The sequence below is a fragment of the Mandrillus leucophaeus genome, unplaced genomic scaffold (genome assembly GCF_000951045.1).
Source record: "Mandrillus leucophaeus isolate KB7577 unplaced genomic scaffold, Mleu.le_1.0 Scaffold74, whole genome shotgun sequence".
NCBI classification, from domain to species: Eukaryota; Metazoa; Chordata; class Mammalia; order Primates; family Cercopithecidae; genus Mandrillus; species Mandrillus leucophaeus.
In genome coordinates, this window is record NW_012108030.1 from 2,687,700 (window position 1) to 2,706,507 (window position 18,808).

General features: G+C 49.3%; 1 protein-coding gene across 3 annotated transcripts in view; it reads right to left on the minus strand.

The window, feature by feature from the left end:
• Window positions 1-3,335: 3,335 nt before the first annotated feature.
• ZNF473 (zinc finger protein 473) overlaps window positions 3,336-18,808 on the minus strand; it is a 19,423-nt gene continuing 3,950 nt past the window's right edge. Inside the window, exons 2-5 of one of the 3 annotated variants that reach the window (XM_011965992.1) lie at window positions 12,876-13,002; window positions 11,550-11,645; window positions 10,372-10,461; window positions 3,336-7,460 (exon numbers count right to left, since the gene is read on the minus strand). In XM_011965992.1, the coding sequence (XP_011821382.1) occupies window positions 5,071-7,431 (2,361 nt within the window). In that variant the 5' untranslated portion in view covers window positions 7,432-7,460; window positions 10,372-10,461; window positions 11,550-11,645; window positions 12,876-13,002 and the 3' untranslated portion in view covers window positions 3,336-5,070. Of the gene's footprint in view, window positions 7,461-10,371; window positions 10,462-11,549; window positions 11,646-12,875; window positions 13,003-18,238; window positions 18,439-18,808 lie in introns of all 3 variants that reach the window. The other 2 variants (XM_011965990.1, XM_011965991.1) reach the window with 2 other exon arrangements.

The following is an 18,808-nucleotide window of genomic DNA, read 5'->3' on the forward strand; positions in this document are numbered from 1 at the left end:
GTGGTGGCTCACACCTGTAATCCCAGCACTTAAGGAGGCCGAGGCGGGTGGATCACCTGAGGTCAGGAGTTGGCGACCAGCCTGGGCAACATGGTGGAAACCCGTCTCTGCTGTTGGGAATGAAGCTTTTGGTGTCGCAAAACAAAAAAAGAAAGAAAGAAAGAATGCGGGAACAAATGATGTCTCAGCAAGGCAAGCTTTACTTTTTGCAGAAAGGGTGCTACTCAATAGCTGTCCAGCCATGAGACCCCACTGAAGAAGGGAGACAGAGTTACTTATAACCTGAGGCATCCACCCTACTGTTGTGTCCAGTTTCCATTGGCTGGAATGGGACCTCACATTTTACACTTTACCCGTTTGGCTATTAGTTTAAAACTTTTTTAATTGGGTAAGGGGAACAGAACAAAGAAAGAAAAGGAAGTTACCCAGGGATAGTTAAGGATGTTTCCTTAACTATGCACTATGGGCTGGGGCTTGTCTAGTTCTGTCCAGGCATGCCAAAGCAAGCTAGGACAGCTGATTTGGAATATATAATAGTGGATAGCAATCTTATAGTAAGAAATTGTGACTTTTTATAATCTTTGAAGAAGAACTTTCCCATTTCTCATACTACTAAAAATACAAAAGATTAGCCAGGCGTGGTGGCGGGCGCCTGTAATCCCAGCCACTCGGGAGGCTGAAGCAGGAGAATCGCTTGAATCCGGAAGGCGGAGGTTGCAGTGAGCCGAGATCGTGCCACTGTGCTCCAGCTTGGGCAACAGAGAGAGACCCCGTCTTGAAAAACTAAAAGTAAAAAACAAACAACAAAAAAATAGGCTGCCTCCTTTGAGAAATCTTCCCTCACATCAACTATTTCAGTCCTACCTAGCCCGGTTTTTTCTTCCTTGTGCTCTAATATTCGTTCCATCAAGTTTTACGACCCGATCACGCTGTTTGTCCAGCACCCATACTGCTTAAAGGCTCCGGTAATGGGCGGCCCCAGCCTGCGGCGTAGACAGTTGCCATGGAGAAAAACAGGCGTTTCCAGAGTTGGCGGTTGCCATGGAGACAAAAGCCGCCCGCACGCAGTGGGGGCAGGGCTTACAGAACGATTTCTGCGATTGATCCATAGGAAACAGAGGCAGCCTCGTGGATCGCCTTCTCCACCCCGCATACTGAAGCCAGAATAAGCCCCGACTTCGTGTGCCCCACTCGAGGGCCGCCTGACGCCAGGGTTTCTCCCGCATCGGCCATCAGAGGACCGTCGCCCTAAGCAGCTCCCGCGGGATTCTGGGAAGGGTAGTTCATCAGGGAGTCTGACATGCGCAGAGGCATCCGTGGGGCCGGGGCAGCGTCTCCACCAACGTGCGGATGCAGGTGGGGAGCAAGCTTCGCGTGGGAAGCCGACCCGAGGTCCAAGCCTCCAGTTGCCAGGTCCTTGAGGGCCCGACTGTCTAGTGACATTCATCACTTGCTCTCCCCATTTTGGGCCCATTTTGGCCTGAAGAGTGGCCCCGAGCAGTCAGGGATTTAGGCCACCGAAAGGTAAACGGGCTCGAGAATCTGGAGGCAGCCTATGGGGCTGCAGGGCTTGGGACGGGTTTCGAAGCAGCGGAGGCGGGGTTAGGGTGTGGCCAGGAGCCGAGTCAGCGCAATGATTGGCTGGAGTAGGCGGGGAAGGGAGGTGGTTATTAGAGAATTTAGCCCATGGGGCCGGCATGGGCAGAACCCGCTGATGCTCGTTTTGAGAACCCTTAAACCGAGTATCATTCTTGAGTCCACTGGAGAAACAGTCTCAGAGAGGGCAGTGGACCCTCAGGTTCAGTAATTCATTAGAAGGGCTCACAAAACTCAGCAAAGCTGCTATACTTGGTTGCATTTATTACAGCTAAAAATAGAGATTAAAATCAGCCATGGGAAAAGATGCAAAGGATGGAGTCTAGGAGAGACTAGGCGTGAGCTTCCAGGTGTCCTCTGCCAGTAGAGTCATATGGAGAGCACTTAATGCACTCAACAATAACGTGTGACAACACACAAAGTGTTGCCAGAGAAGCTCATCCACGCCTTGGTACGTAGGGTTATGAGGTTGGTTATGTTGACAAAGGCTGATCACCCTGACTGACCTTAGTCTCCAGCCCTTCCAGAGGTCAAGCTGGAATTTAGCTGGGGTATCAGTTCCGACAAGGGGTCCCCACCTCTGAAATGTTGGGGGAGACCTTGGCCCTAGAAGACTCTGCTGCTGCTTTATACCTTGACCTCGTTTGAGCTTGTCTTCGCACCAGCCTCAGAGGTGCTGGGTTTTGCCATCTTAGCCTTGCTTGGTTTAGGCTCCTGTAGTTCATTTCTTTTTCCAGTCACATTTTTTTCCTTTACTCGGAGACAGGATCTTGTTCTGTCACCCAAGCTGGAGTAGAGTGGCATGATCACAGCTTCCTGCAGCCTCAACCTCCCAGGCTTGCGATTCTCCCACTTCAGTCTCCCTAGTAGCTTGAGTGCAGGCGTGTGCCACCACACCCAGCTGTAATTTTTGTAGACACAGGGTTTCACCATGCTGCCCAGGCTGGTCTCAAACTCCTGAGCTCAAGCAATCCACCTATCTCAGCCTCCCAGAGTGCTGGGATTACAGGCATGAGCCACCACACCCAGCCTACCACACAAACTTTAAAAATGTAGTACTTTATGTAAATGTTTTTAAATTGCGGTAAAAATATACAGTTTGCCATTTTAATCATTTTTAAGTGATCAGTGGTCACCACCCAGCTAATTTGCATATTTCTCTTGTGGAGACAGGGTTTCATCATGTTCAGACTGGTCTCCAACTCCTGGGCTCAAGTCATCTTCCCACCTAGGCCTCCCAAAGTGCTGGGATTACAGGCATGAGCCACCACACTCGGCCCGATCAGCTCACTTTATCAAAAAAAATGACAACTTTCTATTACTACCATGAGCAGGAAACTAGTATCTCTTGTCACTTGTCACTAAAGGAAAAAGGTGGGGACAAAAAGTACTAAGCAAAGTTATGTGTATTATTGGATGCTAATTAGAAACACTCCCCAAGCCTGGGGCCTGACGTGTCTGTGTAGAGTGAACTGCAGGCTGCCTGTGCTCTCTCCTTGATGACTTCGGCTCACACAAAGACTGAAAGGTGTTGTTTGATGATGCATCTGAGGACCAGGTGAACTTGTGTGCCTCCTCAGTGGTGCATGCCCCGCCCAGACAGCGGGAAAACAGACTGAGCTGTTTCTTACTGGCCAGTGATCACCATCAGAAGCCCTCCCCCACAAAGACGTGAGTCCCTGGCAGGCAGGGACTGATGCGTGGCTGCATGGCAGCAGGCTGAGAGAAGGAATCAATGCTTTTAGATTCAAAACTTTAATCAGAGAACCAACAAATATGCACACATGGAGGGCGTTTCTACCCTGGCCTGCAGCAACACAGGTGACTGATTTATAGACTGTCCCCCACCCCCAATGGCTGCCAGTTTTCCAGAGTCCCCATTGTGTTCCAGCCCTGCAACACTTTGTCCACTCTTTTGGTATGTAACATGCCCACCTCCCAGACAAGACAGAGCTCCAGAGGACGGGAACCATGTGCAAGAAGTTAAATGTTGCAGCCATTTGAAAAACAGCATAAGGGCCCAATGGTTAGCCAACAGGTTCCCAGTTTCAACTAAGTTTAACAAACTTAACCAGCAGAACTCCACGTGCAAGACTTGAAAAACCCAAAGGGAAAAAACAACTAACCCCCAAACAATTGAAACAACCAAAAACCGAAAAGCAATGAAAGTATGTGTCCAGTGCTTTTCATAAGACTACTGTGTGTCAGCAAATGTGTGACTGAGCCACTTAGTGGTAGGGCACAGACGCCCAGAGCTGACAAGACACTGTCAGGAGGGAACTGGTTGTGTGGCTCCATCTCACTGGACTCTCCAACACTCCTTGGTGATCCCAGAACTCCCTGTGACATGAGGGAATGGGGCATTTTTAAGATGTCACTTGTCAACTAACAGCAATCATCTATGAAAATGGGTTCATTCATTTCTCTGATTCCAGAAGCTTCAGAGTAGTAGCAGTGCATAGTGTATTGATACCACCCGCCCCCGAGCCTAGCAAATGGCCTGGTGAGCGGCTGTCTTGGATAAATAGTGAATGATGACATCCCAGCGGTCACTTCCACGCACCACAGGTTTGACCCCCAAGCATGTCTTTCATATGGGTTGTGTTTCATATGCAGTTAACACCTTGATCAACACAGCTTTCCTGAAGGAATCCAGCTGTGTTTTGGTGTCAACTCCCATGACAAATTTACTGCATAGCCAACACTGTTAAACGGAAGGTGGTCATGGGAAGAGGAAGCATGTGTTTGTGGGATAGGGAGTCCTCTCTGAGTGACAGGCTTGGGAGGTTAGGAGTGGAAGGTTGTAGCTAGTTGAGGTTAGGAGTTTACATGTTCTTTTTGGCTTTCTGGGGGTTAAGAAAAAAAAACCAGGAAAGAGAGATAAAGGGACAAAAAAGGCCAGGCATTTAAGAAGAGTGAGGTGCTGGAGAAAAACTTTAAAAAAGGAAAACTTAAATTAAAAGCGATACATTATAAGAACATTAACTACAGTAAACACAGAGAGATTACTAATTCCTTTCTTATAACACGAGTATATTTGTGCTATGGCTGATGTGTATTTGTGGCTTACACTTGGTGAGCCCTCATGTGCTGGCCATCAGTTCTAAGTGCTTCACATTTATGTATTTAATCCTCAGAAAAGCCCTCTGAGGTAGGTGATGCCCATTTTACAGATGAGGACACCGAGGCCCTGAGAGATTTTTCTGACTTTCCCAAGGTCACTTAGGTAGTAGATGGCAGAGGTGGAACTTAACTCAGGTAGACTGGCTCCAGAGCCTACCTCTGTATCCTGACGTTGTACAGCTTCTCCATTTTTGTGTTTTCACTGTTGTAATGAAACACATGTGCACAAACTTTCTAATCAATCTTTAGATGTATTTATTTGGAGAGAAACTTGCAATAGGATGGATGGTTTCCAACTTTCCACATCCGATGAACAGTCTCATATTCTGGGACTCTGCTGCCACCCAATGGCTACAGGTAGTATTGCTGCTTGTTGTGTACACGCTGATGGCGGGTGAGGCTCGAGTGGCACCGAAAGGCTTTCTGGCAACGTTGACACTGATAAAGTGTCTCCTGGGTGTGAACTCTCAGGTGCTGGTTGAGATGGGCACTGAGGCCAAAAGCTTTGCCACACACATTACAGGAGTAAGGCTTCTCACCAGTGTGAATTCTCTGGTGCTGTGTTAGATTTGCTTTCTGGGCAAAGGCTTTCCCACATTCACCACATATGTAGGGCTTCTCCCCAGTGTGAACTCTCCGGTGAATAGAAAGGCATGAGCTCTGGGTGAAGGCTTTCCCGCACTCCTGACAAACATAAGGCTTTTCTCCAGTGTGAATTCTCTGGTGGCGGACAAGCTCCGCACTCAGGCCGAAGGCCTTCCCGCAGTAGTCACATACATAGGGCTTCTCACCTGAGTGAATTCTCTGATGCTTAGAAAGGCACGAGCTCTGACGGAACGTTTTCCCACATTCATTACACACCAAGGGCTTCTTTCTGGCATGAGTTCGCTCATGCTGAACAAGGTAGTTTCGCTGGGTGAAGACTCTGTCACACTTACTACATTTAAAGGGATTCCCTCCAGCATGAATTAACTGATGTTTTGAGAGGTGTGCACTTTGGCTGAAGGTCTTTCCGCATTCGTTACATTTAAAAGGGTGCTCCTTTGTGTGGGAGGACTGAAGTTTGAGAAGGGAGGCACTGCTGATGGCTTTCCCTTGCTCACCCCATTTATACAGCCTCACTCTAGAGTGGATTCTTTGATGATGAATGAGCTGAGTACTTTGGCCAAAGGCTCTCCCACACTGGTCACACTCAAAGGGCTTCACCCCGCTGGTGTGAATCCTCTCGTGCTGAATGAGGTATTGGCTGCAGCTAAAGGTTCTCTCACATTTGTTACACTTAAAGCACTTCTCTTTCTGTTCTGGGTTCTGATCCAAGACCTTCCCACTCACAACAAATCCTTGTTTTTCTCTTGTGTGAACACTCTGGTGGCACTTCAGGGTTGAGCTGCAGATGAAGCGTTCTCCGCACTCCTGGCATTCATACGGGGTTTTGACAGTGTGCATTTTCTGGTGGTGCACAAGGTGACTGTGATCGCTGAAAGTCTCCTTGCATTCAGCACAGCGATAGGGCTTTTCTGCAGTGTGAATGGCCTGATGTCGCATCAGATGTGAGGGCCGGCTGAAACTCTTGATGCACGCCTGACATTTGTGGGGTCTGTAGCCTGTATGAATTTGCCGATGTTCATTAAGGTGAGTGTGCCGGCGGAAGGCCTTCCCACACTCACTGCATTTGTAAGGCTTCTCTCCACTGTGAATCCTCTGATGGATCTTTAGGGTAGAGTTATGGCTGAAGGATTTCCCACATTCGTTACACTTATAAGGCTTCTCTCCAGTATGAAGAGCCTGGTGTTCAATGAGCAGCGAACTCTGCCGAAAAGTCTTCCCGCACTCCCGACACTCAGAGGTAGTTTTTGCAGTGTGAGTTTTCTGATGTTGGATGAGGTGTTTTCTCAAGCTGAAGGTCGCCTGGCACTTGGAACATTCATAGCGTTTCCGAATGTGGGTCTTCTGGTGCCGAATAAGATGAAAGATCCGGGTGAAAGCCTTGCCGCATTCGTTACAGTTGTAGGACTTACTATCTGTGTGAGTTTTCTCATGCTCACCAGGCTGTGTGTCATGACTGGGTGGGTGGTCACTGTATTGACTCTTACATGGTTTTTCTCCAGTGTGAGTTTTCTGATGCCACAGGTTTGTACTCTGACTAAAAGTTGTCCCATATTCATTACATACATAGAATTTGTAGCCCGTGTGAGTTTTCGAATACACAGAAAAGGAAGCATTCTGGTCAAAACCTTGCTCACACTCTTGATGGACAGTGGGTTTCTCCCCAGTATGAGTAATCCAGTGCTGGGTAAGATGGTAACTCCCACTGAAGCTTTTCCCACATTCACTACATTTATATGGTTTCTCCCCTTCCTGAACAGAATCCTGCTGGCTGTGGTCCGAGTAGGAGTCAAACTCACCCCTATATTCCTTAGACTCAGCTGGTGTGAGGGTCTTTTCAGAAACATTATGTATCATGGAATCTTCTCCCGTGGAAAGGGTGGACACAGGACTGAGGCCTCTCTTTAATTCATAACTCTTGCATTCCGTGGGACCTTCCCCGTTGGTGGCAACATCAGACCTCAGAAGACTTTCTGGATCGCCTAGCAAACTGTCTAACCAGGTGTCCTCTACACAGGCTTCTCCGAAATTGGAGTTCCAGAAGCCATCCTTGGATAGCATCTCTATAATCTCCTGGGAGAATCCTTCTTCCAAGAAATCCTCCATCAGAGGAGAGTTCTTGGTCTCAGTCGCATCTGAAAGAGTAAGTGCAAACGTCTCCTGTTCACCAAGGGTGAGAACACAGACAAGAGCAAGTAGGGGTGATGGATCTTGAGTCCAGCCTATCCATTAAGGGACCCAAAGGGGTGACCCATGTGGAACTGGCATCACAGAAAACAGGGAGAGCCCATTCCCAGGAGGGTCAACAGGGGAGCTGAGAAACCACAGGGGTTCAACAAGGAGGGAGATTCGACCATTACCTTCACACCCAGGTGACTGGCCCAGTTCCCTAAAAAGTCGCCTGGACTCACCTGCTTCTACTCTCCACTCTATCCTGCACTGCCACCAAAATCTTCCTCCTCATATCCTGCATCCTCTATACCAGACAACACCCCACTCCCCTCACTCCACCATCCATCCAGTTCTCCAGGCTAGAATCCTAGGAGTCAGCCTCCTCCCGACCTCTCCCTCAACTTGGCACTATTTTCATTTGGTCTCTATCGAAATGTCTCAACTCCCTTCCTCTCCTCTCTTTACCACTGACTGCATCTGACACCAGGCTGCTCATTGGTCTCCTGTCTCTGTCTGTCTGTCTCTCTCTCCAGTCTTCCACGCTAGCCCTAAAGGGTTTTTTAATAAATGGATCTGACTATATCACTCCTCTGATTAAACCCTTCCAGGGCTTCCTGCCTGGAGAAGAGAAATGAGTGTATCAGCCCAGCGCTCTTTGTGCTGACCTTATAGAACTCTTGCGGTTCCCTAAATCTACCAGACTTTCTCCTCTGTGCTTTTAATGGTCCCTCATGCTGGATGGCACTTCCTGGGCTAACTCCTCTAAGTCTTTTAATACCCAGCTTGAGTATCACCCTCCTCTGAAAGGCTTCCCTGACAACCCCATCCCCATTCTGCTTTAAGTCCCCTGCCCTATATTCTCTGAAAAACAGCCGAGCACTTACCATCCTCCACCTTGACAAGTTATGAAAGGGTCTGACCCCTGACCCTTACCAGAAGGTAAGCTCTTTAACAGGGACCTTCCACTGCTCATCCATCCACTGCCACAGCGGCAGCCACGGGACAGATTCACAGACAGTAAATCCCATTCATGGCATGCTTACTCACAGGCAGGAGTGCCTCAGGCACTCTCTTACACTCGACAACCTCCCATAAGGTAGGCACGTTTCTGCTTCTTAAAGCTAAGTGAGCAGCAGAATGAGGATTTGAACCCCTCTGACCCCATATATATATATATATTTTTTTTTTTTTTTTTTTGGGAGATTGAGTCTTGCTCTGTTGCCCAGGCTAAAGTGCTGCACGATCTCAGCTCAATGCAACCTCTGCCTCCCGGGTTCAAGTGATTCTCCTGCCTCAGCCTCCTGAGTAGCTGGGACTGCAGGCGCCTACTACCACGCCCAGCTAATTTTTGTATTTTTAGTAGAGACGGAGTTTCAGCATGTTGGTCAGTCTGGTCTCGAACTCCTGACCTCAAGTGATCTGCCTGCCTTGCCCTCCCAAAGTGCTGGGATTACAGGTATGAGCCACCATGCCTGGCCCCCATATTCTTAACTACCAAGCTGTATGCTCTCTGGGATCCTTCACAAAACATGAATGTCACTGCTCTGCTGTATGCTCTCCAGTCTCCCCATCTCTCCTCTCCTCCATCATCATACCTTTTCCAGCCTGTCCCTTCTGCAGTTCTTGGCTCACCATCTGAGTATCTATGAGACTGCTTAAAGTCTCTCCACCTGGAATTAAAACTTGCAAATGAAAGCCTTCTGAAATCACACCTTGTTCTGAATTGTCACCTCTGCCTCTGCTCATCTCTCCCACAGATATCCAGCTCACTCTCCTCACCACACCGGTGCTCATGTTGTTCCCTCTGCCTCAAATGCACCGACAGACATGTAACAGGCACCCCTTATGTGCCAAGCATGATGTCAGGAGCTGGGAATACAGGGTGAATCAGCTAAGCCCTGCTTCCAAGAGAGGCACACCGTTAAAGGGGAAAGATGCTTACGTGGTAACTATGCAACTCGAGTGTCACTACTAGAGGATATGGAGGTACATTTGTTAGTAAAGGCACGGCTACCCATGCTTGGAAACAGCCACTATGCTGAGGTGACAGAAACAGAAAGCAGAGGTTGTGAGAGCCTGTGCATGGGTTAGTCACCTACGAGGGACACTGATGTGCTGAACAGGAGGCTGCAGAGGCCTCATGTACACGAGCTTGAGTGTGGTGAGCCAAGAAGGGAGCTACAGACTGACTGGGTCGGGTACAGCCTGAGACTCCTGTGGTCTCTGGCTCAGGGCCCTGCTTCTCATGCGGATAAAGAAACAAGGAGAGAAGCCTCCCATGCCAGGCGAGGCAGCTGCCTCTGCTTTCTCCTACTGGGGATGTCTCTACCATGGGTAACACCCCAGGAATCCTCACCACCTAACCTGATCCACCTGGAGGAACCCTGGCTTGGGAGATGGCAGGGCAGATGCTCTCGGTAGCATTCAGGCCTAGGCTTAAGTTACTCCCTAATGTGGCCATTTGCTGTGCCCCAGGGATAGGAAGGAAAAATGGACCTGAAGGAAAGGAGGTAAAAGAAGTAGAATGAGGGTCAACACACCCAGGGAGCACAAGGCAGGAAAGTAGAGACCAACTCAGAGAGTGGAGGGCGTCTCCTTGTTGAGTCTGGAAGGAAGAAGAGGAGCTGCGGAGAGGCACCAGGATAGCCCTGTGCTGAAGGGCAAGGTGGAGAGACACCAGAGTGAGGGACTATAAAAATGTCCGGATCGCCCCCAGCTCCCAGGATGAGGGGGTAGAAGCCAGCGAGTGGCGAGTGAAGTCCTGAAGCTGAGCGTTGTAATGTCTGGGTAGACCTGTGGGAGAGCTGGCGGCAGCCCCAGGATGGAGGTCTGGAGGACAGAAGGTACGCAGGGGGCCCCTCTCCATCCACTCACCAGAGCCCGTTGCTTCTGGGCTTCCTCCTGGCAGAGGCTCCAGATCTTCACCGCCATCTGGGTGGGAAGTCAGGTTGGGTCTTGGGGGGTCTGCAGGGAGAGAACAGCATTGTCATCTAACCAGGACATGGAGGGTCATCCAGACACTCAGTGAGAACCTTCTGGCTCTCCTGACTTTTCTATGCTTTATCCTGCACATGGTTCCTGTGGGCCAGGTGCTGCCTGGGCGCCTCTGGGGATGCCTGTCCTGTAGGGTTCCCAGTCCAGTGATAGAGAGGGAGCCAAACAATCACAATCCAGGGTGATCAAAGCTGTGACAGCTGGGGCTGGGGACACAAAGGACTTGTGACAGCTCTTTAATGGGCAGAATCTGCCAGGTGGAGAGGCATGCACTTCCTTAGCCATTCATGATTCACTCACTGAGCCATGGGCCACACAACGCCTGAGGCCTCCATGGGCCAAGGACAGAAGATGTCAGGGTCCCAGGGTCCAAGCAGTCCTGAGCCCTACCCTCCACAAGCTTCCCCAAGTAAGGGACCAGAGTCACCATCCAGGAGGGATACAGGCTACAGCGGAGAAAACGCCACTGCTGGCTTTGAAGACTGAGAGGCCATGAGTCAAGCAATACAGGTGACCTCCAGAAGCTGGCAACGGGCCAGGAGAGGACTGCATGTGCTGGAGCCTCCAGAAGGAACATGGCCCTGCCAACACCTCACCTCCAGCCCAGCCACATGCGTTTGGAACTCCTGGCCTCCAGGACTGTAACATAATACAAGCGTGCTGGTGGAAGCCACTGCGTTTGTGCTATGTGTAACAGCAGCAATAGGACACGGATACACTACTCACACATATACGCAAGTGGGCGAAGGGGCAGTCGAGGTAAACACACTTCTTACTGTGGGCTGTAGTTTAAAAATTCAAAACGACACTGAGTAGGACCTCCCATTAGATGCTTCTTAGCACACACTGGTCAGTCTGGAGAAAGTCTGCCCCAATGTGATGAGATTCTATCAAATGACAGTTTCCACAGTGTTATATTTTACTGCTTTCATCTTTTGAAGTAAATTATTTTCCTGGTTCTTCAAAGAGAAAGAACTGAGGCAACAGAGAGGCAAAATGAGCTAATGAGGTGACACTGATGGGGAGCTGGGGTGATGTGGCCTTGGGGCTGCACAGACCTTAGCTGGAGTCTGGGCCCTGCTGCTCTCTCACTGTGTGACACTGGTGTGCAGAAGAGGGCGACACAGCAGGCTGGCTGCTCTCCTGGGAAAGGCCTGCTGGCAAGGCTGGATTTCAGAGGGGTACCCCATGTCTCCAGAACGGAAGAGACACACTCCCTGGACCTAAACTCTGCAACACTGTGGCTTACACCTGCTTTCCTCCTGGGAGTCTGCAATTCTGGTATGTGCCAGGCAAAGGGGACCACGTGACCAGACCCCAGTAAAAACCCTGGCCCTGAGTCTCTGATGAGCTTCCCTGGTGGACAGCATTTCACACGAGATACCACATTCTACAATATTGCTGGGGGAATTAAGCATGTCCCATGTGACTCCCCTGAGAGAGAATTCTGGAAGTTTGTGCCTGGCTCCCTTGGACTTTGCCCCATGTACCTCCTCCCTTTGCTGACTGCTGACTCTTTTCACTGTAGTCAGTCTTAGCCATGAGTCTGACCACAGGCTGAGTCCTGGGAATCCTAGTCAATCACTGGAGCTGTGGGTGTCCTGGGGACACTGGCATAGCTGGGAAGGTGACTGCCTCTCTTTCAACCTCAGTTTCAGACCATTCGGCACAAGAGGGACAACCCAGCTTCCTCATGGGGTGACTGGAGGATTGAACGAGCAAGTCCGAAGAGCTGCTACTCAATCGTTCATTAATTTAGAGCTGTCCGCTGGGCCCTGGAGCAGGAACTGCTTGTTCCAAACACTGGGGACACGCCCCTGTCCTCACACGGCTCCCGCTCTGATGATAAAATGGTAGTTAGAACGTGATGGAGCGATGGCCAAGATGAGCAGGAGAGGAGATACAGAGTTCTCACAGGGTCCCAGGTCAGATTGAAGAAGGTAAGCCCTGAGAGCCACTTAGGCAGAGGGGAGGGCAACTGGAAGACCCTGAAGTCTCAGCTTGAAGAATGACTGACTACAAGCAGGAAAGTGGTGAAGATGAGGCTGGGGAGGCAGATGGGGCCAGAGCAGGGTTTCCCAGACTTAGCACTACTGACACTGGCGTAGGCCAGGCCTTGGCTGTGGGCTCTCCTGTGCACTGCAGGATGTGTGGCAGCCTCCCCGGGTTCCAGCGGCTAGATGTCAGCAGCACGCTGCTGGCTCAAGAAGTAACAATCAAAAATGTCTCCACACATGGCCAATGTCTCCTTGGCCAGCTGAGAACTGCTGGGCTAGGTCATGCAGATTCAGAGGAGCCCAGGATTTCACCCTGTGGCTGGGGGAGAGCACAGGTGATCACCAAGCAGGACAGTGAGTAGGCCCCTGGGGACAGGGAACACTCACCCAGCAGGAGGAGGTCCTGGCAGTTGTCCAACGCTGTGTCCCAGAACATGTCCCCCTGCTCCAGCCCGAGCTGCTCCCAATCTTCCAAGGTGAAGTCCATGCTGACGTCCTTGAGGGTCACAAATTCCTGAAACACAATACACTATTGGTCACTCAGAGGCTGGGGTCAGGGAGGAGCCCAACAGCTCACTCAGGGCACCCCCAGCCCTCAATCTGCCAGGCCTTTGGCAAAAACCATCCCATCCTCAGCCTCACAAGACTTGAGACGTAAGAGATTGGAAACCCCTGTATTTTGTAGGCAAAGAAAAGGAGTCTTGACCAGGGGACAGAATGTCAACCAAGGTTAACAAAGGTGAGACGGAACCCAGGTCTGTCTGGTCCTAAAAATCTATTTATTTCACACTTTTGCTTTTTTTAGTGTTCATTCAAGATTTTATTTTGTAAATTTTCAAACATACATACAAGTAGAGAGATGTATATAATTAACAACCATGAACCCATCACCAGGGGTCATCTGATTTCACCTGTGAATACTTCAGTATGAGCAGTAACTCCTTAGTCACTGAACACCTAGACCACATTCGAAATCTGTATACAGATTAGGCTGACGTCTCAGTGGTGTCCCTTCTTTTTTTTTTGAGACAAAGTCTCACTCCATTGCCCAGGCTGGAGTGCAATGGCACAATCTCGGCTCACAGCAACCTCTGCCTCTCGGGTTCAAGCGATTCTCCTGCCTCAGCCTCCTGAGTAGCTGGGATTACAGGTGCATACCACCATGCCCCGCTAATTTTAATTTTGCATTTTTAAGTAGAGACAGGATTTCACCACGTGAGCAAGGCTGGTCTCGAACTCCTGACCTCGTGATCTGCCCGTCTCGGCCTCCCAAAGTGCTGGGATTACAGGCATAAGATACCGTGCCCAGCCTAGTGGTGTGTCTTTATAGCTAGCTTGTCTCAATCAGAATCCAGGGGAGCCCATACCCTGCGTGTAACTGATGTGGCTCTGAGGTTTTAAAATCTACAGCTGTACCCCTGTGCCTTCTTCATCCTCCATGCTCCTGATTTGAGATCCCACCTTCTGAATGTGGCAAGCTGCTTCTATGCAGTATCACCTGGCTGCTCCCCTGGCTGTGCATTTCCTCTGAGCCGGTCAGGGGAGCAGAGGCCTGACTGAGTCAGTACAGCCTCTGGGGGAAAGACCCACTCACAGGTGGTACCAGGTCCACTTTAGGCCCCATGACTACCTAAGGCTCTTATCTGGTTGTCCAACTTTTAGTGATGCCATCTTTCATTTTAAAACTTTCCTAGTTAATAGGTGTTTATTATTATTTATGTGTATGTGTGCGTGTGTATAGTGTATATATATACATCATATGATGTATATATAATATAGATATGTATTCTATATAATTTTACTTCATATATAATTATATATATTTATATATTATAATTTACATATGCACTTGTAGTCCCAGCTACTCAGGAGGCTGAGGTGAGAGTATCACAGGAGCCCAAGGAAGTCAAGGCTACAGTGAGCTGTGATCGCATCACTGCACTCCAGCCTGGGTGACAGTGAGACCCTGCCTAAAAAAAAGAAACATTTTTCTATTATTTGGCTAGTCAGTGGAAGAGTTCATATAGGACAGGTAGGGTAAATGCTTGATTCTCCTTTTATTTGCTAGTTTTCACTATAAGGAATCGGTTTCTTTCTATCATTTATAAATTATGGTAATTTATAAATCTGGTAATTTGTAAATTTTATATATAACTTATTATATATATTATGTGTGTATATATATATATAGAGAGAGAGAGACAGAGAGAGTGTCTCACAGTGTTGCCCAGTCTGGAGTGCAGTGCCACGATGATAGCCTCGACCTCCTGGGCTCAAGCAATCCTCCTGCCTCAGCCTCCAAGTAGCCAGAACTATAGGCATGTGCCACCAGATCTAGCTAATTTTTTGTTTGTTTGTTTCTTTGGTAGAGTAGGAGTCTTGCCATGTTGCCCAGGCTGGTCTCGAACTCTTGGCCTCAAGTGATCCTCCTGCCCCTGCCTCCTCAAGTGTTGGGATTACAGGCATGAGCCACTGTACCTGGCCAGTTAATGGGTGTTTAGGATAAAAATTCAAATACCTGAGAAGTACCGACGATAAAACGTGAAAGCCTGCCCCTACACACCCCATCTCTAGGTGAAACCATGACTGCTGTGTCTCTTCCAAATCTCCATCAATGTGGGCACAGGCACATATGCGCACGCGCACACACAGCACATTTTAAGGAAGAATGAAAACCACCTCTCTTTAGTTGTTTGGCTTTGAGGTTTGGCCCTACTACCTTCACTTATGAGTGACTACTGGCAAGTAAGCTGCATGTCTCTTGTGACCCCAATTCCTGCTCCCCTAGTGAAATGGGACCAATGAGTCCCATCTCATCAGGGCTGCTACAGCAAGCAACTGAAATACTGCTGGGAGGTGACTGCACAGTACTTAGCACAAAGCAAGAGCTCCACAAGGGGGCAATTCCACTCTGGCTCACACTGCCCAGCAACCCTCCAGGCATCTGACTGCAAAAGCCCTTCCTTGGCCAAGAGCGTTCTGCATGCCGGCAATGGTTCAATGCTTTAGGTGCAGTGTGTCACTAAACCGCCTGACTCCTTTCTGAGGCAGGATTATCCCCAATTTATAGAAAACAAAATCAAGGCCCAAAGAGTCACTTTCTCCAAGTCACACAGTGTATTATTAGTCCATCTTCTGTTGCTGTAACTGGGTAATCTATAAAGAAAAGAAATTTATTTCCTATAGTTCTAGAGGCTGTGAAATAATAAATTTGTGTTGTTTTTAAGCCCCCAGGTTTGTGTGATTTGTTACAGCAGCAGCAAGATCCTGAAACAGTCGTCCCAATGTGATGCTAAGCAGGAATTGGGTAGACGAGCCACGGGGATCCTGTTTCTACTTACAACAGATCCCGTCCATCCTCTGCTCCAAACACTCCAATGGCCTCCGAATTCATCGCATTTAAAGACAAAGGCCATACAATGATCTCCAGGGCCCTAAAGATCAGGCCCCAGCTATCCCTCAGGGCTTACCTTCTCCCCCTTTCCTGCACATCCACCCTGCTCCAGCCCCACCTGCTTCCTTGCTGCTCCCCGAACACACCTGCCAGCTCCCATCTTACAGTCAAGATTGTGTCCCTCAGTTCTCTGCTTAAATGCCTCTTCTCCATGAGGCCTTCTCTGACCCCTCTATATAAAACAGCAAATCCACCCCGGGTCTCCCTATCCCTTTCTTCCATAATCCTTCATACTGCCTGCATTCTGTGATTTACTTCATGCATTTTACTGTGTGGTATGGGTTGAACTGTAACCCTCCAAAAAGATACAATGAAGTTCTAATCCCCAGTACCTCAGAATTTGCCCTTATTTGGAAATGGGGTCTTTACAGAGGTGATCAAGCTGAGATGAGGTCACCAGGGTGGGTCCTAATCCAACATGACTGAAGTTGTTATAAACAGGAGAAATGGGGACAAAAAGACAAACACAGGCTGAGGGAAAACAATGTGAAGATACGAGGAGAACATCCTGGGAAGATGAAGGCAGAGATTGGGGTGATGCCTCTCTAGGCCAAGCAACACTGAAGCTGGTCAGCAAACTGCCAAAAGATAGGGGAGAGGCCTGGCTTGCAGCCTCAGAAGGATCCAGCCCTGCCAACACCCTGATCTCAGACTTCTGGCCTCCAGGACTGCGAGACCATCCATTTCTGTTGTTTTCAGCCACCCAGTGTGTGGTGCTTTGTGACAGCAGCCCTAGCAAGCTTATACACTGTCACTCGCAATAACGTGAGCTTCATGAGGACAGGAACCACCTAAACTGTTTCCCTAGTCCAGACTTATAACAAAGCCCACACATGGCAGGCACAGAGTAAATACTTGTCGAAGGCGGCAAAGCAGCACGTGGTCCTGATAGCTGTTTTGGGACAAGGGAAGGAGCTCATCAAGGATGGAACCCATACTAAGCGAGGTGGGGACAATAAACTGAGTCCCAATCACACTTGCAGATGATGACAGCCCTACCTCTGGACTTTTGGTTATATAATTAGTAGTCTCCTGACTGCGTAAGTCGATTTCTGACACTTATAATAGAAACTGTTGCTGTCTATATCCTGTCAAGAGTACCAGTCGAGCAGTTTTTTCAGCAGGAGCCAGATCACAGAGGACCTTTGAGGGGCTTCCTTTCCTCACACTCCCAGACTGTGCTGGACAAGGGCCCCTGGTCTCAGTGATGGAGGAGGTGGGAAGACAGGGGCGGACTTGATCCCTGAGGCACTGGGGAGCCACAGGAAAGTGACAAGGTCAGAGCACATATGTGGCAACCATTTACCCTGTGTGCCAGACCACACTGTGGGCACTAGGGACACGGATGTGTGTCAGACCTGGTTCCTGGCCTCATGGAGCTCATGGTCTGATGAAGAGACATGAGGGAGGTAGGACTGTGGCACAGGGAGGTATCGAGGGCTGTGTGGGCCAGAGGAAGGAGGGAGGCCATTGCCTTGAGGTCAGGGAAAGCTTCCTGGAGGGGAGGTCATTAAAGTTGGATCACTAAGGATGAACAGATATTTACAAGATAGATGGTTTCATGCATCATTCATTGATTCATTCATACATTCACCTAATACCTCATGAGGCTTCCTGTGTGCCTGGCCTGTGCTGGGCCCTGGGGACCCAGAGATGAATCCCCATCAGTTCGTGTCCCCAAGGAGCATCTAGTCTGGTCGGGATGACAGGTATGGGCAGGAACATCCATATCTAGGTGGATCTGTGCTACAGTGGAGGCAGCAGGGGGCGCTATGGAAGGTCAGAGTGGGAAAGTGCTGAGTGCCTAGGAAAGGGTTGGGGAACTGAGCCGGGTCTTAAAGGCTGTGGAGACATTACCAGATGGAAAAGGGGCAGGGGATTCCAGCAGAGGACCCAACCTGAGCAAAGGCAGGGAAGCTGCTGGAAAGTACAGAATCAAGTTTTACTACTAGGCCAAAGGGAGTACTGGTCATCTAGAGAAATGGGAGAAGATGGTGCAAAGGTGGGTAGAACCTAGAACACACAGGAAGGCTGAAAAACCTGGAATTTATCCTATAAGCAACAGGGGTTCCCAGAAGAGTACAAGCAGAAAAGAACAGCATGTGAGCTTTCCTTTAAAAAAGATCGCCTGGGAGCCACCATGGGACGGCGAGGCCAAAACAAAGGCAGGCCAACTTTCCTGCCTTTGGGGGTGACCGATTAACAGAGCGGCCTTCAACTCGCCTCGGCCACAAAGGAAAGCCAACTTTCCTGCCTTTGGGGGTGACCGATTAAGACAGAGTGACGTTCAACTCACCTCAGTCATGGCCAACTGGGTTTCAGTAGCCTCTTTTAAGCTCCTCCTCCTTCCCCTCCGTGTTCCCGGCTGGCAGGGCTGTGGGAAGCACAAGGGAGCTGTGAGAAAGTCTCCCTTCCGCCCGTGGCTGACTCGCTCTCCATGCTGCCGAGCCGCCAAAATGTCCAGGAGGAGGAAGACAAGTCCCAATGTGAGTCTCCCTGCAGGGGACAACAACAACTGTATTTACTGAAGCTACCCCAGCCCCACATCTCCACTGTGCTTCAGAACCTACAGAACAGCTTCGCCACCACTGTTAGCACCTAACATAGTCAGTAAAAACATGTTTAGGAGATTTGGTGAGGAAAGTCTATGGCCGCAGTGGGAACTTCTGTCTTGCTCACTGTTGTGTCGCTTAGTGTACAGTAGGTGCTTTAACAGTAGGTGTAAAAGCACCTACAGTTGTTGACAGAATGAAGGTGTCTAAAGAACCAATGGAACAATGCTTCTGGGATTTCTGGTTATCATCTCTAGAATTTGAGTTCACGTAAATCAGCCTCCAAAACTGTTCCTTTTTTTTTTTTTTTTTTT